This window comes from Monopterus albus, unplaced genomic scaffold (genome assembly GCF_001952655.1).
Source record: "Monopterus albus unplaced genomic scaffold, M_albus_1.0 scaffold251.1, whole genome shotgun sequence".
In the NCBI taxonomy this organism is placed as follows: Eukaryota; Metazoa; Chordata; class Actinopteri; order Synbranchiformes; family Synbranchidae; genus Monopterus; species Monopterus albus.
This window is the reverse complement of record NW_018128131.1, coordinates 520,607-545,871: the sequence shown is the minus strand read 5'-3', so window position 1 is coordinate 545,871 and position 25,265 is coordinate 520,607. Positions and strand designations below refer to the sequence as shown.

At 41.5% G+C, this 25,265-nt stretch overlaps 4 protein-coding genes across 5 annotated transcripts in view; 3 read left to right on the top strand and 1 right to left on the bottom strand.

The window, feature by feature from the left end:
• Positions 1-1,170: 1,170 nt before the first annotated feature.
• On the top strand, positions 1,171-4,524 carry ccdc137 (coiled-coil domain containing 137). 2 transcript variants are annotated; one of them, XM_020620936.1, is made up of 6 exons: positions 1,171-1,403; positions 1,633-1,778; positions 1,931-2,147; positions 2,446-2,528; positions 2,879-2,958; positions 3,052-4,524. In XM_020620936.1, the coding sequence occupies exons 1-6, from the start codon at positions 1,333-1,335 to the stop codon at positions 3,214-3,216; spliced, it is 762 nt and encodes a 253-aa protein (XP_020476592.1). In that variant the 5' UTR covers positions 1,171-1,332; the 3' UTR covers positions 3,217-4,524. The 2 variants fall into 2 exon arrangements, with proteins under 2 accessions (XP_020476592.1, XP_020476593.1); XM_020620937.1 differs by lacking the exons at positions 1,171-1,403; positions 1,633-1,778 and adding an exon at positions 1,796-1,838.
• A 1,141-nt stretch (positions 4,525-5,665) lies between these two features.
• Positions 5,666-10,469, bottom strand: LOC109972249 (G-protein coupled receptor family C group 5 member C-like). The gene is made up of 4 exons (XM_020620978.1): positions 10,113-10,469; positions 8,315-9,299; positions 7,078-7,181; positions 5,666-6,993 (listed from the first exon to the last, which is right to left on the bottom strand). Exons 2-4 carry the CDS (start codon positions 9,270-9,272, stop codon positions 6,895-6,897), a joined length of 1,161 nt encoding a protein of 386 aa, XP_020476634.1. The 5' UTR covers positions 9,273-9,299; positions 10,113-10,469; the 3' UTR covers positions 5,666-6,894.
• A 2,560-nt stretch (positions 10,470-13,029) lies between these two features.
• btbd17b (BTB (POZ) domain containing 17b) lies at positions 13,030-16,945 on the top strand. Its single transcript, XM_020620975.1, has 3 exons — positions 13,030-13,313; positions 14,616-14,901; positions 15,254-16,945. Exons 1-3 carry the CDS (start codon positions 13,220-13,222, stop codon positions 16,326-16,328), a joined length of 1,455 nt encoding a protein of 484 aa, XP_020476631.1. The 5' UTR covers positions 13,030-13,219; the 3' UTR covers positions 16,329-16,945.
• A 209-nt stretch (positions 16,946-17,154) lies between these two features.
• LOC109972262 (dual specificity mitogen-activated protein kinase kinase 6-like) overlaps positions 17,155-25,265 on the top strand; it is a 13,026-nt gene continuing 4,915 nt past the window's right edge. The window contains exons 1-9 of the mRNA XM_020620989.1: positions 17,155-17,529; positions 21,056-21,119; positions 21,351-21,399; positions 22,781-22,894; positions 23,451-23,570; positions 23,661-23,777; positions 23,938-23,989; positions 24,101-24,228; positions 24,676-24,753. Coding sequence (XP_020476645.1) covers positions 17,511-17,529; positions 21,056-21,119; positions 21,351-21,399; positions 22,781-22,894; positions 23,451-23,570; positions 23,661-23,777; positions 23,938-23,989; positions 24,101-24,228; positions 24,676-24,753 — 741 coding nt within the window. The 5' untranslated portion in view covers positions 17,155-17,510. The remainder of the gene's footprint in view (positions 17,530-21,055; positions 21,120-21,350; positions 21,400-22,780; positions 22,895-23,450; positions 23,571-23,660; positions 23,778-23,937; positions 23,990-24,100; positions 24,229-24,675; positions 24,754-25,265) is intronic.

Genomic DNA, 25,265 nt, shown 5'->3' with positions numbered 1-25,265 from the left:
TCCAAACAGACTCGATAGCAGAGATGCAGATGTTTTTAGAATAGCACTGAGGATGTGTGCCAGGGTGTCCAACAGGATATAATTTACATACTATATTTCTTCCAGAAACATGCAGTGAAGGGATGGAGCTGTGGGATTTTCTCTGAATATATCCCATGATCCCCAGTGTCTCGCAAACACCTGCAATATTATGCAATATCTACTATCTTGAACAGCGGAAGCATTCTCCTTTCATCAGCAGATTCTCTGAGTTGCATTATGTCTCACCAGCAATTTCACTACCTCCCACACACAAGACAGACCTGGTCCATTCATCAAATATTTTAATCTGTACTGTACACGTGTACATACATGGGAAATATATGAACACACTCTGGCTTCCTATGGTTTATTTATTCTCACTGTTCCCCTCAAAGACATAAATTTATCAAATATTCTGTACATGATTACAGAAACCTGTGTGACAATCAAAGCTTGTCATTGATACCATCTTTATGACATGTAGCAGTCTGAGTTTTTGATTAGATTGGTTTAGTTTAGATGAGTAATTCACTACACACTGAGCAGTGAAGGCTCAGGAGTGCTTATGCTGCTGGAAACATGTTGGATATGTGATAATAACACAATGTGGAATAAGATGCAGCTCATTATAGTGCACACATTTATTTGTAAGGATTGTTTTCATCATTGATAGGCTGTATTTGCCCTTTTTTCAGTTAATTACTTTTAGTCTATAAACTATCTCATCATAAAAATTTTGAGAAGGTGGAAATATTTGACATGTTGGCTTAATGGTGGTGGACGCCATCTAGTGGGGTGGAAGATACGACAGCAGTTACTTTAGCCAATCAGATTGTCCTTTACAGAAAAGATCGTCAATTACATAGAGGCATCACTCAGGGACAAAATGGCTTCACTTTTCGAGAATCAGGCAGATTTCAACATACCTAGCATTAACTTTATTTAACAAAATTAACCATACATAGGTCACTTAAAAATAAAACTAAAAAGGTATGGGAAAGAAGCAAAGTGAAGTGCAATGTTTAGGCTGTCATTTAGTAGGGTGTTTGGAGTTATTAAAGATAAAATGAATAATTACACGGGAGGAAACTGAAAACTGACTCATTTCTTCTTTGAAAGATTTTCTTCGGGATTCTATGGGTTTCATGAAAAGCGGAGTCGAAATACCTGTTACCCGAAAAAAGCATCGGAGTGAGAGCTCACCTCACTCCCTGTCGTCTAAGGTTGGAGTTCATAGGTTAAAGGCTATACATGCTGCTCCACATGTTTTGTCAAGATAATTTCCAATAAACTGGATTAAACCACAATAATATGGGAAGGAATAAGAAAGATAAGACTAACGAGTCAGGAGAACAACGGGACAGGGCCGGGCAACATCCAAGGTAACGTACGGAAGCTAATGTGTAGAAGAAAAACTGCTAGCTAGGTGCAGTAGCTAGCTGTTGTCGACTCTCCAATTTGTTAGTTGTGATCTATAAAAATGAAGTTCTGGACAACAGTTAATAATGTTCTTTTATTTAAGTAAAGGATACGTGCCTGCATTTGCAGTACACTGTCTGCAGAAGCTTATTTTGTGTCACGTTTTTGGTCTGCAATGTGTCTTAACTTAAGGGATAAGAAGCTCAAACGAGATGGCAAACCCAAGAAAGCCCAACAGGAAGACCACCTTCAGCACATCCCGTTCAGGCTCAGAGAGATAATGAAGAGCAAGGAGAGAATGAAAACAGGGTCGTTTAAGGCTAAAACGCTAAAAGAATGTGAGTTAAAAAAGGAGAGAATGAAAACAGGGTCGTTTAAGCCTAAAACGTTAAAAGAATGTGAGTTTTAAAAAAACCACACATACTTTTTAATGTATATAATAATCGTGAATCGGTTCATAATAGGTGACTGTGCTGTATTTTCTCTTTAGACAAAGGTAAGCCAGAGAATCCGCAGGATGGGGACATACCTGTGCCACATTTTAAAAGGGGAAAGTATGAAAGTGAGAAAGCATACCTGGGGCGCATGGAGAGGGAGACCAAGCATGTCCTCTTCCTGACCAAGAACCAGGTGGACAGGAAGCCTGAGCTGGATGCAGACAAACAGGAGAGGCCTGCAGACAGCGGCAAGTCTGAGAAGAAGAAGGAGTGAGTACACTTTGTAATCGGCAATCCTTAACTGAAGACATGGGACATCAGCTAAACCCTTTTCTGCTTAGACTGTCATTTATGGGTTTTGCTGGTTTGTAACTAAAGTTTCATCTGCCTGACACAACAAAATGCCTTGCCAGGACAATTGGATTTTAATAAAATAAACTCATTGCCCAAATCAAATGGTAATAGATAAGACAACACTAATGGTAATCAACAGAAAATAGACCAAAAAAAGAAAAGTAAAAGTGATCATTCTTAGTGGTGTATGTGTGTTTGTTGTTCTTTGCTACAGGTATAACAAGGCCAGATTACGGAGGTTACAGCAGAAGAAGATGGACAGACAAGAAGCTGAGATGGAGAAAGAGGTGTTTGTAGGTAATGTAAGCAAGTTACTCAAGAACAGTTACCACTACAATCAATGTGAGGTAGTCTTTCCTCTACGATGTAGTACAAGTATGTATATTACTGGCTGAAGCTGAAACATACTTAGAATTCTTATCTCTGCAGCTTCACTGTGTTTGGCAGTGCTAGTTGACTGTGTCTTAAAAATCTGAATGACCCACTGGGCTTTTACTGTTTTTCAGAAAAGCACATGATGCATTTATGTTTCCAACTTGTTGGGCTGGCCCAAAGTGGTTAAAACCATAATTTAGTGCAGCTAATCCTGCCAGAGGAATAGATTGTGAAGCTTTTTATCTACTTTAATGATGTTTTCTGTTTTGTAGACCATGTTCGCTTTGGCGAAGTTACAATGGCCCCACCTTCTTTGAGCTCTAAACCCAGAAAAGCTCTGGTGAAATCTCAGGTAACAACTCTGTGGGGCCATCTTGTTATTTCAGTGAGCTTAACTCTTGAGTTAGTGTTTAACTGCTTTTTCTCCTCTGCCTCCATCAATCAGGAGGCATCAAAGCAGCTGCTCCTACACTCTCTGCTTGGCTACACCACTGCCTCCGAAACCAAGCCCTCCATGGCCAGACAGAGAATCATGGAGGAGGAGAGGGAGCGAGCAGTAGAAGCCTACCGTCAGTTGAAGAAACAGAAACAGCAGCAGCATAAGACCTAGACTGGCAATCAGGAAATACTCAAGGACCTTCACTGATGTTTAATGTCACTCAGCTCAAGGAATTATAATTGCTCAAGTGTGAATGACTGCAGTGATCAGTGATGTTCACCAGCTGATTCAGATTATAACAGAGCCATCTACAGACAGTACAGTATGTGTTGTGTAACTCTGGAACTAATATGACAGTGGGGGAGCTGACCACAGTGTCGCTAACCGTCATGTAAAGAAGCAACCATTTGCATTCGCAGGTCACAGTATGAGGAAAGTAATATATGGCATTGACCTGCCACTTTCCTTGTGACATATTTAGTTCAGGCATGAACAGCACATTATCCTCTTTATGGTTGTTGAAGTATTTTTAAAGAGGATAAAACTGCCTAAACTTTTAGACTAAATACAAGAAAGTCCCTTCAGAGCGGTGGCAGTGTTGGATATTTACACTGTACATATTTGCATCTATAGATAACCACTATGACATCATTTCTGATAAGGTAGACAATGAAATCATTGAGGTTATCTCAAGGCAAAAAGATAAACATTTGTTTTTTGTCCACTAGATGGCAGTACTCCTGTGGAAACTTGGATTTATAGTGTTTTAAGGAGAGCTGAGAAAATGTGTGAACAGAATTAATCTGCTTTTTTTTTTTTTTTTAATACTAAAAATCAGGTTTTGGAGGCACCCCATACCATATTATACTGCATGTAGAAATGTATGACTGCATTGTTTTACGATATGTCAGCCTGTATTCAATTAATCTAAATGAGCACAGTTTATTTATAACGCATAAAACAAAAATCAGAAAACAGTCTTGTCGTGACACCGATTTAATAGCACTTTGATCACATGATCAGCAGATGAGGTTCACCCACAGATTCACATTTTTTTCTGACCACATTAAAGGTTTCACATTCATGTTAGTTGAACAGCTGAGGACAGGCTCACCCGTGTTCCTGGAAACAGCTGTTATGAAAACAGTCTCACCACCAGCTCCATTTTAGTAGCTGTTCTGGAGCTTTTAGTCATATGACATGATCATCTATAAAGATCCTGTGACTTGCTTTCTCAGAAATGCAAAACCTGTTGATGCGTTGTTTCCCTTTGACCTCTACAAGGCCCAGCTTCCTAGGGGAGGGGTCATGTCAGCCTTTTGTAAGAGTGGAACGCCTATTAAAACCGCGCACAGCTACTTACATTTGTAACGCTTAAAAGGTTTACCCTCATGAACTAAGCCTTTGTTTGAATATTGGCTTCTCTGCAAATGTGTATGTTTTGTTTGACAGCTCAATAAAAGCAGACATTTGAATACATTTTGCATATTGTCACCATAGTCGTTGTTTGACATGCTCTGCTTCTTCTCAACACATCTTTTGCAACTCCTTGCCATCCACATTTGTGTACAGTATGCATGCACTGGGGCTCAGGCACAAGGCTTTACATAGTTAAATCTCAGCATTTGCATGTCTATTGTATTGAGTACTTGTGTCGCTGATTTCCAGTTTGTAAGCAATTTCCTCTCTCAGCAAGTACCCATGGCTGCTGACAAGACAGGATGGTGGGAGTAATTGGGAGAGAGCCCACTCAGCCTGCTGCTAAGGCAGCCACAGCTCGCTTTGAGACTCTTAAATTATGTGTGTGAGACAAATGATGTGTGACTAATCATACTGCTCCCTGTAGAAAAAGGAAGAACTCTAGGTCAAAGCAGTTATCCATGCTAACTTATATTAAGCTAATTTGTCCCTTCACTGTAATGTTTTGAATACACAAGTTCAAAACCACAGTAGCATTTTAATCTTTTTTTAGTAGTTAAACTGCATTCACTCACTATGTGATGAGTGTGTTTGATTGTGCTCGTAGTGCTGATTTGCTTCCTACTCGGCTTCTTAAACATACATGGAGTGATGTCTCCTGACAGATATTTACTTCTGCTACACTGGGGCTGTAGTTTCTGTGAGATTCTCCATCAAATCTCATTGGAATGCTCCAAACTCAGAAAATCACCACATCTTGGTTCTGCAAAGACCATTACAGTCAGACTGCAAAAGAGCCTAACAGAGATTTGTTGGATTTTACTGTTTGGCACCATTCCCAAAATCACTCATGGTGCCGCCTAAAGAAGTCGACTACCTTGTTGCATAGTGTGATTCCATTCTGTACGGTATGAAAAACAATCCTGACTTAAAACTGCTTAAGCTTATCAATCAAACATGTAAATAATTGCTCCAGTTAGTGACCTTTGACAGTTCCTCTTTCAGTCTCCCACACCTGCCTCCTTGTGAGTTGTTTACCGGTTACAGCTGAATGATCCAACAGCCACACAGGAATTCAGTCATCCTCACACATTTAATAAATTAGAAATTACATGTGTATAAATCCAAGACTGGCTTTCAGAGGAAGGTTAAATCACACTCTACTTTTCTCTACTTTTCCAAGCTGGTAAATAGGGGTGGGATGGTGTACATGAGAAGCCATTCTCGTTATAACATGATACTTTTCTCGTTTTATGATAAGTTCACGTGAAACCTGATTTTTCTCGTTATCATGAATGACTACTGTATTTTCTCATAACGTGAGCCCTGCACAGTTTGGACAGAGTGCAACGCGCACACTGGCTTTGAGCAGCGCGCTCATTCAGTTCAACAGCCTCTGTCGTCAACACCTCCAACTTTCCGCACAATGACCAGCGTTGCGCCTGGGAGGTGCGCTCCAGTCGGTGCTTGAGAATTACTGATCAGACTTAAATATAGCACAATAATTAGCCCACAAAATAACCCATAAATGTAGCTGATGAGCAAATACCCTGCACAAGTCCCGATTATGTTTCAGACATCACTGACAACAGGTTCAGTCAGCGTGGCTGCTGTTACGCACACCAGCTGCGCAGGGCTTAGTGATTAGAAAGGATACGATCCACTTGAGGGGTGTATGATATCGTATTAGATCGGGCCATACATTTGAAACTATGTACTATATCAGACAATGAACGCCAGACGCAGTGGCCTACTTGAGCAAAGATGCGCACGGTGCTTACAGGATTGCTGCAGGCGCCACTGCTCATATAACTTATTATGTAACTTAAGCTTGATCAAAACGAGCCGTGCTCCATGCTGGACAAGCTGGTCTTTATGTGCAGCCGGCTGTGAGACCGTCTCCAGCGTGGAGCACGGCTTCTTCATATTAACAGTTGGCTGTAATTCCTATGTAATTCCTATCCTGGGTATTGGGGCTACCCTATGGAAAAAAGTAAACGTGTGCACGCTGTCAAAAATCTGCCAGTACTCCTTTATGAAAATTTGTAAACATTCCCACCCCTACTAGCAAAGTCTATAATGCTACAGCCAACAGATTAACAAACTACAGGCATGTGATTTATGACAAAAGAAGTGATAACACAATTCCAACTTTTAGTTTGTGAATAAAATTAAGTTCAATTCAGTTTTAGTGCCAATTCACAACAACAATCATCTTAGGACACTTTACAAGGTAAAGTCTAGACCTTACAGTTTAACCCCTATAAACTATCCATGTCCAGCCCTTATACATACCAAGCAGCGCACAAACAACAGAGTAAACGGAATAAAACAAACCACAGGTGGAGATTTATTAGACAGCAGCTGTGGCAAACTGTGTGTAGGTGACAGTGCAATGTGCTTAACTCAGTCTGCCTGTGTGCAAGAGTTCTAAGATGGTAGGGACTCTGCTGAATGAGGCAGGGAGTTGCCACTTCCTGGATTCAGAGAGTGGACTGTGGCCCGAGGGATCATCATATTGTGGTCCATCTATAAAAAGCGTGCAGAAAAGTGGTTATTCCAGATGTGACAAGGAGGAAATGATCTGTGGTGTAAACTATTGTGAATACTCACCTTTGTCAGACCCTTTGCAATCAGGGCTATTTCAGTAGGCTGGTACACACATCTTCGTAGCTGACCATCGTAAGCACCGTATGGAGATGCTGGCTTTGTGGGTACTGGTAAAGAAAAGGTGGGTTTAATAGAAAAATATGTTGTCATGATCATAGACCATTTCACTGAGATGTGCCAGAAACAACGGATATGCTTTAAATAAACATACAGTAACAAACATTTATTCAAACTGTTAAGTGAATCAATATTTGCTGTGTCTGTCAGGACAATCAGATACTCTGCACAAGTTGGAAACTGTGAATCTTTAAAAGCAGAATGCAGTGTAGTATATACGTGACACTGTGTTTTCCATTTTTACCAACCTGCCAACAAAACAGTTTCTGGCACTTCATGATACTTAATTTCCCTCTGTCGTCAGCATGAGCCTGTAGATAACTCCGACACTTAGCTCAGCATTGTTCAGCGTATATTAGTCACAGTTGTATTGAAAATATCAAGAGCGGTACCGATAGGATGATGTGGGACACACAAATGCTGTTCACGAGTACATAAATTACATTACAGACTTTACAACTATAGTGTGCTTATTTCAGTAAGTGGCTGACGTTATTGCTACATAATACTGGCCAAGGATGCGAGCCTCAGTAAGTAGATGGGGCATAATGCATAAATTGCACAGTTTTATCCTGAAAGTAGATTCCCCTGGGCTCTACCAGACGCTAATACACAAAAATACAAAATACACTGTCTGTTAAATTAAAACTGTTGTCTGATTAAATTTTACTTACAGACATGGGCGTATTAATTTATTTATTTGCACTGATGGCATCACCCGGATGAATGGCATACACGCCTTTTAAAGTATTTACACACAAATACTGCACTGCCTCCTCCTCTTTGTCAAACACTGAACAGTTGACTGTGAATACTAGTGTTGATGCGGGTTGGCTCACCAGTTATGTCCTTGCCCTTCTAGGAGACAAAAGTAGTAATGCCAGTGTTGTCACATTAAAGTTGCTGCCTATTATCTACATCGCTGCTCTTTTGCCATATACTGTACATATACTGTACATATACTGTAGCTCACCTGTGCTTAGTTGATATACTATTGCCAGTTACTGTAGAAGTGCATCTGCCCAAACTGTGCATGAATAAATCATTTCAATGGAAGACTTTTCTGTTGTATTTTGTTGTATATTGTTGTAAGATCAATGATAGATAATGAATCATGCTGTACCTGTTGGAGGCTCGTCCACAGAAAAAGCTTTATTGTCCATGGACACATTCTGACGAGGTGGCTCCGGCTCCCTGAGGATGTTGTCGAAAACCAGACTCCTGGCAGGGTAGATGTGGTATTCATCATCGGGCTGCTCCTGTTCTGGGTCCTCCTGTGTCAATAAGCAGATTTCTGGGATCGTGTAAAGGAACAGAAATGCCCAGGCGTTTGACACCACAGCTACAGCCAGAGTAGGATCATCCCAGCTGGGATTCCCGGTCAGTTTGTTCCCCTGGATGTACATGACAATCCAAGCTACCCAGATAGCCAAGGTGAAGAGCCCCGTCATCAGGATGAAAGCTCCATCTCGGCGCCATTGCTTGTGTGTTAGTGAAGGCACAGCCATCACCACCACAGCTAGCAGCAAAACCATCACATAGATCAGAGCCATCACAAAATCCATGTTTTCAATGCTGCAGGACAGGTCAGTGTCGCCTCCAGCGGGTGTCCTGACTACAGTGATGATAAGCCACTCAGTGTTAATGATCACCTCAACCAGCCACAGACCCAGAGCTCCCAGGCATAACATCCAGCCCCTGGGCCCCCGGCCTCTCCGCTCCAGCAGGACGAGCCACAGCCCATGCATCAACAGGCAGGCTAGACAGCCTGAGAACAGCACTCCAAAGAGGAACCTCCGTGTGGCACAGCCGGTGGAGTACTGACTCACTATGAAGGCAAAAGTGAGTCCAAAGAGTCCCACAGTGAAGACTAGAACACTCGCCTGCAGGGCCACCATACCCTTCCTTTTTCTGTTTGTCACAAAAGGTAGACTGGCCATGAGGATGACAAACAGAGCAAAGGAAGTCACCACACCAGCAGCAGCAACAGCCTCCACCACAATCCCCCACACCGTAGTCAGGTCACACAGGTTGTAGTATATAGAGCTGATGCTGGAACCGCATCCTTTTGGAGCACTCATGGCTTCAGTCCAGATGTTTTCAAAAGGCTGCAACCAAAAAATACCTCGATTATTTAAAATACACATGCAAATCTTTAGTTACAAATCATGTTAGCAGTGTGGCTCACTCTAAATTTAAGTACAAAAAAGATATTTAGTTCATTACTCTGTCACACAGTAACTATTGTTGCTGGAGTTTCATGATGAAAGTGAAGTTGTGTCTAGTCCTGCGCCACTTGTCAAGATAATAGATTCATTCAAGTATCTAAAGAATCAACACATTGTCTTCCCTGCGTTTAATGATCATTCTGCAGTGAATTCTATTCACTGCCCAAACACTGTCTAACCCCGCTGCTGCTCCTTCTAATAACATTTTAGCATTTCTGCTCCCTGCTCCAGCAAATGTAGCCTTCTGGTGTCACAGTACAAGTAATTTACACTTGTTTTGCATACAATAATTTGATCAAATGACAGTGTCAATGAAAACCATATATCTCCAAGTCTGGTGAATTTGTTTATTTGAGATAAAAAATTAAAAAAAAGAACTGTTCTTCTCACCTGTCCGATGTACACCGCCACTCGGCCAGTGTCAGCTGTCATAGGCTCCATATAGCTAATGTATGGATGGATGAATAATCCTAGATGGCCTGACAACCTTTTTCTAGTTCTTAAATTAAATAAGCAATTTATTATCTGTTACCAATAAGCCTATTAAAACTGATCTTTTTCTTTAGCCCAAGGAGGTACATGGTTTTCACAGTAATCTTGAAATTGTTTTGGAATAGCAGAGTAAATGGTGCCAGTTTAATATCATTGTAACAAGTGTTGCGTCTTTGTCGCTCGTCAGGGACGAATTCTTACCTAGACCGGTGACAATGAGCTTCAACAGGTACCTCAGGTAGATTATCTCCGGTAAGGATAACCCACATCAGAAAAACAAATTGCCTTGCCCGAAATACTTGTTTTTTCTTGTCTATTACCAAACTCCGAGCGATTTGTGTGCGTTCAAATGTTCACTTCAGGGGTTTTTCACGGACAGTCTAGTCTTCCATCCGCCCACTTGTTATTGAACCATGCTATAATGGAGTCATCGGCAGTCGCATCAAAGAAGTTAAATGTTAATGTAAAAACTTTCTCTGTCGACACAGGACAGATTAGTTTGCCTCTTTATCCAGCCTCTGAGGTGGTTGAAGCTTTGCATATTATGTGAGATTAGCAGCTCCCTATTTGTTTCTGGCATCTTACATGCAAACAAAGGCGCCAGTCTCCCCGCTTATATAGCCAGAGGCTGTACCACCTGGTCTGAGCTGTGACTTGTTTGAGATTGATTCTAAAAACACTGATAATTGATGATTAAACGTTTTACAAGGTTTCACAATTTTGTGATTAGTCTTTAAAGGTGATTTCTTATGAAACGACCAACTGCTGCTCTCAACGAGTTTGGTTTTCTTCCATCTAATGCCCACTTTCAGTATAAAAGCCTACAAAAAGCCCGATATTTTTAGGTTAAGACTAATTCAACTGAGTGCACTTTTACATTCACAACAGACTTATGATAAATTTTCTCTGGAATAAGTGTTTCAGAACCATCATCCTATGGGGGGAAGCTGTGTCTCTGGTTGGCAGAGCCACCTGGTGGAAAATAGGAGAGACGGATTCCTGTGTCTTTAGTTCTACACCATAAAATCAGTTTACACAATAAAATAGACCTTGTTATTGATCTGTAGGCTGTGCCATTTAACAACCATTTGATAAATATGAACATTGACTGATTCTACTGAGTTTAAGTTTTTATGTAGTCTCTTGTCAGAAAGGTGTGTGTGCTGTCTGCAATAAATGCTTCACATCAACCATTTGCAGATCTACCAGAATAAATGTAAATAACTCAATGTGAGCTCAAAGCAACATCTCTACACATTCTGTGATGTTTATTGTAATATTATTTGTTTCACACTTTACATGCATGTACACATTTGGCATATTTCAGGATAGTATAATCATCTGTGTGACGTTTTGGAAAGCTGATTGTCTGGTCTAGTGCATTTCCTCTGGGTTCATCCCAGCAGCGAAGTCATCTTGCACACCTTGTTGTGTGTTGTAGCCCCTTGTGGTGCATTAATCCCTCAATGGATCTCGTTATGATGGGTGCTCTCACAAACCCAGCAGCTTATCAATCCCTCTGCATTGTGAGAGCTTTCTGTTTTCTTTTTGTAGCTATAACAACAGTTGGCTGAATTGTGTTTTACTATAGTGCTACACTTTGAGCTGGTTGCCTAATGCAGAAAGAGTACAGGTCCATTACTTGAATCCATATAGATCAGCTGCATTCATATAGATGTCATGAATCCTATTTGGATGCAGCTATATTTCCTTTGTGAAAACAAATATAAGATATCACCACAGATCTTGCACCTTGTCCGTGTTATCTAGTCTGGTTTGTTGCAGCAGGCTTCATTAGGGCACCTCAGCAGCACCACTCTCCTTTGAGAACCTGTCAGGTTATTCATAGCAGTGGCTCAGGTTGGGCTCTCACAGGACATCTCTTCTCCTGCATATCTACTGCAGTCTGGCAGCCATCTGGGCTTCACCACAACCCAAATTCCCCCTGAAATGATATCCGTCCTTGTCTGTCTCATTGTGGGCATGGTGTTAGTATAGGTACTGTGACTGGACTAATGGTCTATGTATTGATTTTTTTAAAGTACCAGATCCATAGTGGGCTTATCCTTTTGAGAAGATTTTAACAGGGATTTCAGTATCAACTGACCCGTGTCTGACTGACATGTCGATGCTACCTGAGTGATAAACAAAGGCTTATTTTATTAGTACTATGGAAATTTCTTTCACCAGAGGCATTGTATTAATGCATGTTATTTTATGATGCATCGTTTTCTCATGCCATATGACATGTGACCCTTGCCTGTGCAGCTGTCTTTGACAGATTTATTAGGTGAGGAAGACTCAGTATGTAATCATTTGACTTTGAGTCATTGCAGCATTTCATACTGATCATTACAGCCTGGAGGTTAGTATCCTCTGTGCAACTATCCAGCTGGATTTGTCTATATCGCACACACGCCCTCTGCACTGTGTAAGATTTGTGATTAAACAACAGCTTGTAAATGCCACCTGAAAATAGTTTTACATGTACCTAATGGTGCACTGTGGAATCTTTACAGCTTACTTTACACAGATAACTAAAAATGCATGTATTGTAATCATTCATTCAAACATTCAAAATTATGATTACATAAAATCCCTACTGGCAGTTGCATCTGATAAACAGAGCTTGCAGAGTAAACCCAGCAACAATGAAATTATGCCACTATTGTTTAGTCTTTGTATTATTTTAATATGGCATCAGAAAAATAGTATCTCTTAGCTGAAAAACTGTCCTATAAATGGATTATGAAAGTTGATTGACTTCAGTCCGTCACACGTATTAGAACCTCAATTACTTTTGGCAGATAGTCTCATTGCAAACCTACTGTAATTAATTGACTAATTATGTGGCGCTCATTGCATTTAATATAAATATAAACAAAAATGTTGCAGTCCTGGGATCTGCAGCATACTGAATCTAATCAGAACATGAAACTGTGTTAATATTGATTGCTAAGAGTGTCTGATGTCCCAGACTTAAAAAAAAAATTCAGCTGTGTCCTTGGATGGCCTGGTGCCACTGATCAATGCCATGTAACATCCAAAAGGGAGAAATTCAAAATCAAAGCTGTCGCTATAGCAACGCCCCTACCAGATTCCACCAATCAATGGAGTCTGTGGGGTTGCAAGATATGCCAGGGAAAGGCCGGCGTCCTACATAAAGAGTGTGGGACAGGGAGCCGGGCGGCACACACAGGGCAACGCACCTTTCTGTACGACAAAGCAGTAAAGAGGGTCAGGAGAAGAGTGACAGAAAGAAAGAGGGAAAGGGCAAAGGAAGAGTGGCAGGGAATAACTGAGAAGATATGATACGTTCATGTGAACAAGGGATCCTTGCCTGGGTCTATGTGGGCACCCTGCTCATCTTCATCCACTTCTACTCTGTCACAGTTAGAGGAGGTAAGAAATATAGCATTACTAGTTTGAATTGTTAGCTTTTAAAGAGTAATCTCACTTTTTCATCTTTTTCATACCTTATATAGTAAAAGAAGCTGTATTGTTCCATTTCAGTCCAGCTTTTCCAATACTATCAGCGGGTAGTAGGGTGCAGCATGAATGTGGGGCTTGTGCCCAGCCTCAGGGCAGCAGATGGGTATTTATTTATTCTACCATTCATGTCCTCATCTGTCTGTCTGCTGGGTGCAGGGATAGACAAGCAAATGCATTTTCTGTCTGGCTTTGTGCCGACTCAGTAATACACAATACAAGCACTGAGGGAAAGCTTTGTTTTTTTTTTTTTGCTACTTAAAGAAGATCTGACTTTAACTCATTTTAACCAAAGCTATTGAAGGCCACATTCCTCTGCTGTCAGATTAGATTGCATCTGAGATTCCTCATGAACACGGACTCATCTCATCCTAGATATTTAGGGACTATTTAGGGAATATGTATAAATGTTTTATTCATCGTGTTTTCAGCTGTTCTTAGCTTGAGTAGTAGAGACTGAGTCACTTTTTATTCAAATGTTTATTCTCAGATGTTTATTATCTTAGAGCAGAAAAAAGGTAAAGGTAAATGTAAGTGGTAATTGTTTATTTGGCCACACTGTGTCAGAATCACTGGTCAATACACACATCCAAACACTCCACCATGCTCAGCTGGCTCAGGGTGCTGGCTAGCTAATTGAAAAATGATTACTTTGAATTGGGGCCACTTGATTGTGGTAGAGAAATGAAGACTGTGAGGCATCCGAGGGAGCAAGTGTGTTCCCTGTGTATCTCTTTAACAGGCTAACAAGGCTGCTAATATCTGTGGTACAGCAGAATGGAAACAGCAGCTTGTCATGCTGAGTCTTTCATGTGTGATTCTCCAGTATGTGCCACTTACACTTACATTCAAGAGGGCCCATAGACGCAGCCATCTGGAATGGCTCTGCAAAGTCAGGATTCTTTTCTGAGCACCTGCATATCAGTCAGCCACATCTCCATAGCATATATTAGATGTTTAGTCAAAGGGTTAGGGAGTGCTTTTCCAGGTCTTGCTGAGTGAAATCTAGGAGAGCAGAGTCAGGTTGATGCAAATTATGGTGCTTAAAACAGGAAATTTAAAAAATGTAAATATTCTTATAGTTTCTTTAAAAACACAGATACGGTAGCTAATTGCAATTGTAGGAGAACAAGAGAAAATTCTTCTGCCTGTAAAGAGTGATTTTAGTGTTTCAGTCATGTGCTGCTATTGTCCACATTCTTTGTCTTTTCATAGCTGTCCCAAAGCTGGAGGCAGCACTGGACAGTGGGGCCACGGTGCTAAATCACTCCATGGGTTTGGTGCAGCGTATGGAGACCCTGCTGGCCATGGGGAACGGCAGTGATGTCACTCTTCGGGTGCACACTATCAATACGGATGAGGTGAAGGTGATCCAGGCCCATAGCCTGGTTCTCACCCTGCAGAGTGATGTATTTGAGGAGCTGCTGCTTAGCCGCAATAACAGTACTGTGGTTTTGAGGGAAACCCTGGACTGTGCAACTGTCTTTGACAAGTTTGTTAGGTGAGGAAGACTCAGTATGTAACCATTTGTTTAAATTTAATGAAATGAAAACATTCAGGAAACTGTGGAGTTGTTTGTATTTTCTACAGGTGTGACGTTACAGGACTTTACTCACCATTTTGCTTTTCTCCTTTCTATTTGAAAAAATAGGATGCTCCATCTTGTGAAATATTCTAAAATTACACCTGCTGTTTGAGGCTCACAATTGATTTTGACAGTGTGGGTTTCTTCAGTGAGTCAGATGTAAGGCGAGATACCAGCTCCAAAATATAATATGCCTCACAGAAAGATTGTAGCTCCTCAGGGCAAGTGCCTTTTTTAGATGATGGTGATGGCTTTTTTCTTCCCCCAGGTATCTGTACTGTGGTGACATCTCAGTGCGACTAGATCAGGCCGTTTCTCTACACAAGCTGGCCAGCAAGTACCATGTGTGGGGCTTGCAGCAGGGACTGACCCAATATATGACGCAGCATCTGTCCAGTGATTCCCCCGCAGGCCATGTGGTTGGTTGGTACAGCTATGCACTACAAATTGGGGACACGACCCTGCGAGACAGCTGCCTACAGTACCTGTCCTGGAACCTGTCTTCTGTGCTGCAGAGCGGAGAATGGGGTTCCATCAGTGAAGAACTGCTCCTCTCCTTGCTCAGACGCTCTGACCTCATTTTGCAGAGTGAGCTGGAACTCTATGAGGCCCTGGAGTTCTGGATTAGCCAGAACCAGCCTGTCAGTACGACAGTGGAGAGTGCCTTAAGGGCTGTTCGATACGGCATGATCTCCCCTCAGCATCTCTTCCGTCTTCAGAAGCAATCCCCCCTCATGCTGAAGTATTACGAGTCTATCCGTGATCTCCTCTTTTTAGCTTTCCAGTTTCATTCTGCTTCTCCTATCCAACTGGCCAAATACTTTGATGTCAACTGCAGTATTTTCACACCCCGTAACTATCTGTCCTCCTCCTGGGGGTCCCCTTGGGTCATAAATAACCCTACCCGTGATGACCGCAGTTTCAGCTTCCAGACCCAGCTCGGGCCCAGTGGTCATGACTATAATAAGAAAATTACATGGAATGCCCTTTTCTCGCCTCGCTGGCTCCCACTTAGTGTAAGAACATCATACACTGAGCTGGGTGCTATGCAGCCCACCCGCACAGAGGGAGGTCGACCTCGCATGATTATAACACCAGCAACTTCTAGTCCAGACTTTGCTGGTGTGAGTTTCCAGAAGACAGTGATTGTTATGGCAAGACAGCAAGGAAAAGTGGTGGTTCGCCATGTCTACAACTTCCACCAAAGCACAGAGGAGGTCGGGGATTTCCTGGTGGATGCTGACCTGCAGCGCCGTTCCTCTGAATACCTGATTGACAGCTCCCTCTATCTGCACATTGTGATAAAACCTCTCTACCATAGCCTTCTTGTTGCCAGAAAGTAAAGGCAGGAAACTGCTGTTATCCACCCACCACCAACACAATCACATGCACATATTCCATCATAATCATATGTTTATGTGTCAGGTCTGTGACACCTAATTTATTGATTCATTTGTGCATTTTTTTTCTTTGGTCTTCCAAATATTTAGTGAGGAGGTGTCTGGTAAAATAAATGACTAACAATTGAACAACTTGGTAGTTATGACAGTAATGGTGGGTTTTTCAATATTTTATGCTTACGGAGGAAAACACTTCACTTCACTGTACAGTATTTGTGCAGGTATTTTATAACCTGGTTGTTTGTTCCTTGAATTTATTAAATCTGTGTGATGGTTAATGTTGTTTGCTTAGGTACTATAGAAGGTTTGCTTACTATTGCTTTAAGGTTTATGCATTTCACAAGTCAGCACTCAATAATATATTTTTAGTTCGTAACTCTTATATCCTGCAACATACAATTATAAACCTGCTTGCTATAAATGTGCTAATTCAAGTGCAGTCTCATTGCCAGTATTCCTTTGTTCCTTTATATGACATTTGAAACTGAAATTGCAGTTCCTTGGTAATTTTTTCTCAGTAATTGTTACACTTTCATTTTATCTTGCTTTTAAAGCAACTACACCCATATGTACTTTAATCTAAAATAAAAACATAATAAAAGATACTGAGATAAAAATCTGTCTATGGAGGTCTTTAATGTTTTAGAAAAAAAATACATTTCAATGAATGATCTTATTGTAGTTGAATACTTTTAATTTGCCACAGTAACTGTTGGAAATAATCGCTTTGTTCACAGAAAAAATAGCTGACAGTACAGACCACACATCCCATGATGCATAGCAAGAAGGAGGAAATGCGTCATCACGCCGTTGGAACCTTCAGCTGTCAGACTTTGGCCACCCAAAAAGTGCAGGTTTTGTAAGCAAAGTAACTCGAAGTGTTCAGCCGGTGCCGACTTTTCATAAAGTTGTGCATTCATCTCCTCGTCGCTCTTTGAACCCGTGAGCTGGTGATTGAAGTACGAAGATTGCACGAAGACTAACCATCTCGTTTTAATCGCTGCTAGTTTTTGCACGACAAGCCAGCGATCCTGAGCGGGTGTAAGGGTAGATGCAGGGAGGGAGGGAGTAAAAAAAGGCAAAAGTCTTTGTGCTTCCCTTCCCCCTCATCACAGCAAAGGGGAAATGTCTATGTCTAAAGGAGGTAAGTGGTTTTTTTTCCACACTTTTTTAAAAACAACAACTGTGCATATATTTAAAAATTCGAGGTGCATTTTGCGTGGAAGTATTTTAGCTAGCTGCGTTTGAGAAATCTAACCTTGCCAGGTGGGAAGCTGCATGCATGAGGAGGAAAAAGAGAAGCTAACGAGCTTGTCTCTACTGCTTTTTATCATCATACGAAGACTGTAGACACCCTGGTGTCTGAAGGAATTCGTCACTGACCTGGTGATAGCGTGATAAGTGCTAGTTTTTACTGTTAATGTTTTAGCTAAAAGGCACCCGTGTAATGCTTCCCTTAAGTTTCCGTGTTGCGGTTAGCTAACACCGTTTTCACGACAATAAAGGACTTTTGCCAAGCTGTATTTGCCACCCAACCTGCCCCCGAGCTGGGTATCACAGTGCGGAGATTAGTTTCTGCCTTTCGTCAAAGTAAAGCACACTGGGACCACAGGTGTTTGTATTTTTCGAATTCCTGGCTCATGACTCACGGATTGCATTGGATTCTTTTGGTTTGGCCAAAGTGTTAGCGCAAAAAAATGTCTTTGTGCCAGCGTTCATGAAATGCTTGTGTTTCCGCGGTCACGTTCCTTTATTTTTTATAACAGGCAGCGATGCCAGTGAACCAGGGAGCTATCACACACTTGGCTTCTGCCAGTCACTCAGTCAGGCAGTGCTCTTTAATGACTGGTCGCTGTTGAATAAAATAGCACACCTTGGAAAATCAAGGTCCTTCTTCTGCGTCACGCAGAAAGCATGATGATGATGTCAATTTACATTTCAAGTTCACCGCTTGTGTTGTTACACAATCATACTAGCGTTACCATGGTCGGGAGTACACACTGTTTTGACAGGGCTTTGTAGATTGGCTGGGTGCTGCTCAGGCAATCACAGCCATTGGTCTACCATGGCATGTTCTGACTTGCAGCACCAATACCTGGTGCAGTCTCTCTTTGTTGACACTTCGCTGACTGCAGGCAGATACTCCATAGCTGCTACACAGGTTCTGTGCTGTTATTATTGTGTGCACCAAAGCAGGCCCCACTGTGTGGAAATGCTTTTTTCCCCAGCCACTATAAAGATCTGTGCCTTTCTTGGTGGAGTGGGCCTAAGTGCATTGCAGTGTTGTTCATGGTATTGCTGAGGCATGTTTGTAGATTTGGTTCTCCCTAACAGTACTGATAGAGAGGTGTGGAAGATTATCTGTGCATGAGTCATCATCTGTGTGTATGGACCTACTCTAAGGCTGGTACTTTCTAATGGTGACTCGCCACTCAACTGTTGACAGTTTGATCCCATGCACAATTCAGAAACGCTTGTTCACGTCATGTATGTACAGTATTACTCCACTCTGGGTATTTTCCATGCAACATCTTCAGCTTTCTAAGAACTACTGCATTTCCTGTAAAAGCGCACCGGTTCACTGCTACTGTTTGCAGTAGCTGAAACAGACTCTAATAACTCTTTAACATAGCATCTGCAAAAATATTGATCTGGTTAAGACATCATGATAAATAGGGAGAATGTGTAAAGATATTTTTAGAAAAGTGCACAATTCAACTGAAAAAAGTCTATGTTGTACATGCATTTTTCTTGTGCTGTCTGGATATACTGCAGCTGTAGCTAATGTCATAGCACTGTTCTGTCCTCTCATGCTCAGTGTGAGGACCAGGCAGGTCTTGCTGCAGTAAAGCTGGCCTCAGTTGGCTGTAATGGGGACAGCGAACATCAAGCAGGCCAAATGAAGTGACATCATATTTCCCAAAGGGTCCTGACAGTTGTTGTGTTTTGAGCAGACGTGTCCAGTCTGACTGGTGTGAGTCATATCCCAGCCCACAGCCCCAGTCACAGGGTCACTGCACACACCACATACTGGCTCCCCAAGCAGAACTGCTACCTAGGCAGGGTGTTATAGTATTTCAAATACTTCAAAGCACATATTTTTTGTAGTAACACAGAGTTAAATATAATGTACACTATTGTAAATGCTGCAGTTTTCTGCAGCAGCAAAGGATTCTAACAGCTTTTAGATGCATGGCATGTCAGATGGTCTTGTATTGCACCACAGTGTTCGTGAGCTGCTCTAGTTTTGTTACTGCACATGAATAAATGGCTGTCTTATTTGTCAGGTCATTAGAAGTCTTTGAGCACTCATACTTGATCCCACGCAGAGGAAATGCAAAATCTATTTTTGCCTCAGCATATGTGAGTAAACCACACTTCAGTCTCTCCCTACCGAGAGACACTGCAGGCCCTTTTTTAGGGCTGCATCACAAAATGGACCAGCCTGATGAGTCTGTGGCAGGTCATAGACTCTAAAATCCAGTAAAATTTCACTTCCCTTCTAGCTTGCTCTAGTAAAGCCGGGTTTCCCCATTCGTACTTCCTCCAGACTGGAGTGGTGTGACTCACTCATCGGTAAATCCAACCCCTCACGGAAATAATGACAGTTACAATTGTGTCAAACTGATCCATTGCTACCTTTTGTTCATTTTAGCAAGAGTTGTTGCATTTGTTCCAAAGTAAAGGTGGCTTGCTTGTGCATGGAACCAGCTACTCTGAACAGAGACAGAATCATTCCACTGCATGGCCTGAGCCTGTATGCTGCGAGGGCAAGAAATGACCAGCCGGTTCTGAACTGTTTCTCATCAAAACCAAGTGGCTAAAAATCTGACCAAGTCTGAGCACACACAGATAAAGGTCAAGAAAAGGGCTCTGGTTTTCTTGGTGACCTTGCATTAATGACATGTTGAACAGGAGTGTCCATGTCGAGAAAAGTTGAGCTGTTTTTCCTGTGTTGTTGCTCGTAGGCCCTGTAGCTGTGTCATTCTGGCAGGGAATCGCAGCCCCTTGTGGGAAATCCCAGAGGCTGCTGGTAATGACTGGACTGCTGTTGTTTATTTAACCTAGCACCGTACACCAGATATTCAAAGAACATAACAGATCCTAAACTTGTATTTATAAATGGAGGGGGGGGGGGGGAAAAAACAACATGTTGATATATCATCTTTTCTCAGTGATTGTAACAGTAAGAAGATATCATTACAGGAACACTGATTCCCTTGCACTTGAGTCATCATACTGTGCCCATTAGTCACATAGTCCACCTTCCCTCTATTGCAGGGCCTCAGCTTTGAGTACACCTAATCTCTAGTGAGATAACAGATCATTTGCTTTAGCTTGTGTCAGTAAATTGATTGTAGCTTTGAAAACATTCCATACAACCACAACACAATTAAATTTTCTATCAATAGAACAGTGTGGATATGCTGTGTGAAAACAAGTAAAGGCCATATACAGTAGATCTCTGCTCTTGCAAACCTCCTCTTTGAACTCGGAGCAGCTCGGCTCATGGGCTCATAAAAGTCTGTACATGTGAAGTCTGTTTACCGCAGTCCTTCTACAGAACACTGCAGCTTATACTAGCTTGTGGTTACTGCTAAATACTGCTTTATTGATCAGTGTTGATGAATCATGGATAGTAATGGTTTTTCTCATTTCTTGTCTATAAGGGAAGAAGAAGAACCCTGGGCTGAGGATTTCCCAAGATGTGTTTACACCGCCAGCAGCAACAGCGTAAGGCTGCTTTTTACAGTGGGGTTTGGGGGGTGGGGGGGACGACATGCTCTTAATTACATGGATTCAGAGAATGAGTCACTTAGCACTGATTTTAAACAATATTTTCCTGAGACGAGTTTGTAAATTGCTCTAATAAAGCACATCTTCTCTTACAGGTTTGACTTGTACCATTGCTGAGAATTGTGCCACATATTCTCATTTAAATGTTGCTCTTTCCTTTCCCTGCAGGCCTCCTCGAGATCTTGACTCTAAAGCTTGTGTCACAATTGGAGATAAGGTAAAGCTGGCTCCAATTTCCTCAGTGATATGCAGTGTTGGGGAAACTACAGTACTTTGAAAGCATAGCTTTTGCAAGCTACTAATCGCAGTGAAAGAAGTTGCCCCAGGGAGAAATCTAGTTTAGTTAATTAAAGTTACTTGGAACAAGTTGTTTAGACTGCTTGGGGAAAAAAAAAGATCTGACTGACAATGTTCAAGTGCTATAAAATACAGTATAAAGAGACACATGGTACGAAAATAAATCACATGCCACTCAGTTGAGACCTGTCCTAAATAAAACAGACACATCTGGGCAGGAAAAGGAATGTTGTATTTGGATTTGTATTATTTGCCTACAACTAAAAAAGTAAAGAAAAATGCATTTTGCACCTTTGTAAAACTTATGGCTGTCTCAAACATTGATAAAATGGGCCTGTACAATCTTAACTCAATCTTCAGCTGGCACCGTTTCAGACAGTATGAACAGCTTGAACACTGCTTAAATGGTGGGCCTATCTTTTGACTTGTTGGAGCAGAATCTCTTGTTTATATGACACATGAGCAGTTCTTATCCAACAGGGGGGTTCCTTTTGGCACTGAAAATGTCCTTGTCAACCCTGAAAAGCTGTTCACATGCAGCATGGTAAAATTAATACGAAAACTAACTACACAAAAAATGGTAGAAAGGTAATTTAATATGGATGTAGTTCAACTACCAGCAAGTTACTGCAAAATGTCATTAAACTACTAGTCAAAAGTTAGGGTTGGCGCTTCTTTTCAGAAGCATTTTTGTTACATTTCTTGGATTTCTCTTTTCACCCTGATGGCAATGAACGCATTAAATTGACTGACAGCATAAAGAAAAAAAATGCATCATCTGTGGCAGCAGCAGGGCTGAAAAACATCTGACCCATAATTTTACTTGGTCCAAGCAAAACCATTGGATGGCCCACCTGCCTGTCAACCTACCATACTATTTGCATGCACTCTGCCCTTGCACTTAATGTATGAGCCAAGAGTCTCCCACGAGAACCAGGCAGACAGATGTGTATCCACTCTCTTTTTATAGCTAACGTTAGCGAGCTGCGGCAGAGAAGGTACCCACAGCAGCGTTTGGTTTGGGGGCGTTTGTCATTTTCCTGAAATCTGTAGTCGTCAAGCAATGTGCGTTGTAGTGCATGTTGTGTTTTGGAGGAGTGGGTTTGGAAAGAAGTCAGAATGAAAGGGTGGGATTTCTTCTACTTTCAAAATCGAGCATCCTCATGCTGGTTTTTCCAGCAACGGCCAAGTATACCTTTAATTATATGTAGTTCACTACTCCCCAACACTGGTGTCACAGTGTTCTGTTTCTCACAGAGCTGAATGCATACATTAATGGAACGTCCTCTTCCTCTGTCCAGAACTTTGTGGTGAAGGCAGATGACTTGGAGCAGATCGCAGAGCTGGGCAGGGGAGCTTACGGGGTGGTGGACAAGATGAAACATGTACCCGATGGTGTTATCATGGCTGTCAAGGTAAGCTGGGAGGCAGCTGCTCAAGTTACCTCATGTGGCATCTCTATAAGTAACCTCTGGTGTAAACTACTCAGAGGTTGGTCTTGGGAAGACAGAAGTAACGGGGTACAAAATATAATGAGAACAGTGAAAATCCCCAGCCTGTCAAAGCTATAATAAAAATACTAGGTATCTGCTCATGCATGTTGCTGCTTTTACTGTCATGTAATTGTTGCTATTAACATTTGTTTTATCTAATTTGCATTCCAATGTTTTTTCTTAATATGCATTTTAATGTTCTATCTGTATGTGTGCACTGTGTTAAGCACTTTGACTTGCCTTGCGTATGAAAATGTGCTATATAAATAAACTTGCCTTGCCCAAGTGTACTGTGCGTTTCAAATAGAAGCCATGACTCATAGATGCATTCACCATATGAGTTCAACCGTAAATATTTGGATGAGATCTGTGCCATGTTGTACTGAGCGGGGTTATAGGACACAGGACAGTGGTTGAGTTAAGCTTTATCTGCTGTGGGATGAAACTGACAGCCTACCTGTGATGTTTGTATGCCCAGAGGATTCGTGCCACAGTCAACACTCTGGAGCAGAAGAGGCTCTTGATGGACCTGGACATTTCTATGAGGACAGTGGACTGTTTTTACACAGTGACCTTCTATGGCGCCCTCTTCAGAGAGGTGAAGCCGTAGTATCATTCATTTATGACTGCTCTGGTCTTCTGCCTATGTTTCTAACCATCTTGTTTCTTGTGGGTCACGTTTTTTCAGGGGGATGTTTGGATCTGTATGGAGCTGATGGACACCTCTCTGGATAAGTTCTATAAGAAGGTTATTGATAAAGGCAAAACCATTCCTGAGGACATCTTGGGCAAGATCACAGTAGCAGTATGTCCTGTTTTATCTTTTACAATAAAGTGGTAATAAGGTATAAAGTGCATTTATGTGCACTCTAAAGGAATATTTTATTTTCAGAAAATGTGCTTAATTTCTGACTCTCATTTCAGCTCTAACTCTCATTTAGTTAATTTTCCCTTTTGACCCACAGATTGTCAAGGCACTAGAGCATCTGCACAGGAACCTGTCAGTGATACACAGAGGTAATCATAAGATGGAGTCATCAGTGCATGGAGTTTTCAGTTTCACATCGATGTCATTCACTCTTGGTTTGCAGTCATCTATCTTATTATTCTCTTAACGTCTCTTACCAGATGTGAAGCCTTCCAATGTTCTGATCAACACTCAGGGCCAAGTGAAAATGTGTGACTTTGGCATCAGCGGCCACCTGGTGGACTCCGTGGCCAAAACAATAGATGCAGGCTGTAAGCCCTACATGGCGGTGAGTTCATACTGGGGAAGAGGAGGGAAGCAAGTCCTGCTACTGGCCAGCTACGAATTAGAAAACGGTTCTCTGGACATTTACTGAGGGACCGTAAAGCTCACAGAGGCCAGGCTCATGTTGGTATCTGAGATCACTGTGGTGCTCAGCAGCTGGAGTAAATTGGAGAAATTCACAGGCAGGAGCTTTTTAACTGTTTTGAAATCCAGACCCCAGGCCTGTACTGTCTTCACTGCTAAGCTTTCAAACATCATGCCTAGAATGTAGGCTCGCAAAACCAGTGTGCAATTTTAAGTTGTCCAAACAATACACTGTAGCAGGTTTGTTCATAAGTCTGAAACGGTCGTTACTTTTCTCAGCTTGTAAAGCAAACCTCAATTCTAATATTGTTCACATGATTTTTAGATGGTGTTGCTACTTAACTGTTCCTAATATTTTCCATTTCAGCCTGAACGGATCAACCCTGACCTCAATCAGAAGGGCTACAGTGTCAAGTCAGATATATGGAGTCTTGGTATCACAATGGTGAGTAGGGCTTGATACTGAAATTTTGGCTTTTTGTGATGCAGTTAGAACAGTTCAGCTAAGTACAGTTAATGCCATTTTTACTTCAGTGTTCAGGAAATGAATCACTACAGAATTCCATATTATTGCTGACTATAAATGTTTCTACTTTATTTCGTTTAAATGTAGATTAAAAACATGATTGAGGCTCACAATCATATGATAAATACCAAAATATAAGTGTTAGTTTTAGGTGATCACTTTCTCTCCGTGATTCATTTGATAATAGATTGTTTAGGTAAACAGCTTAGGCTCAGCTTCTGCTTGTGATGAATATCCTGTTTATGTTTTGTGGAATATATGGCTTTGCCTGTCTGACCTCAACAAAAGCACATTTTGTCAGATGATTAATTGCAGTATTTACCAAACATTGTCAAAAGAGATCCCATTACAGGTGTCTCAGCAATTCAACAGTAACCTGGCCCTCCTGTTGAGTCATGGTGACCTTTCACAGTTTTGAACTGTCTCATTCC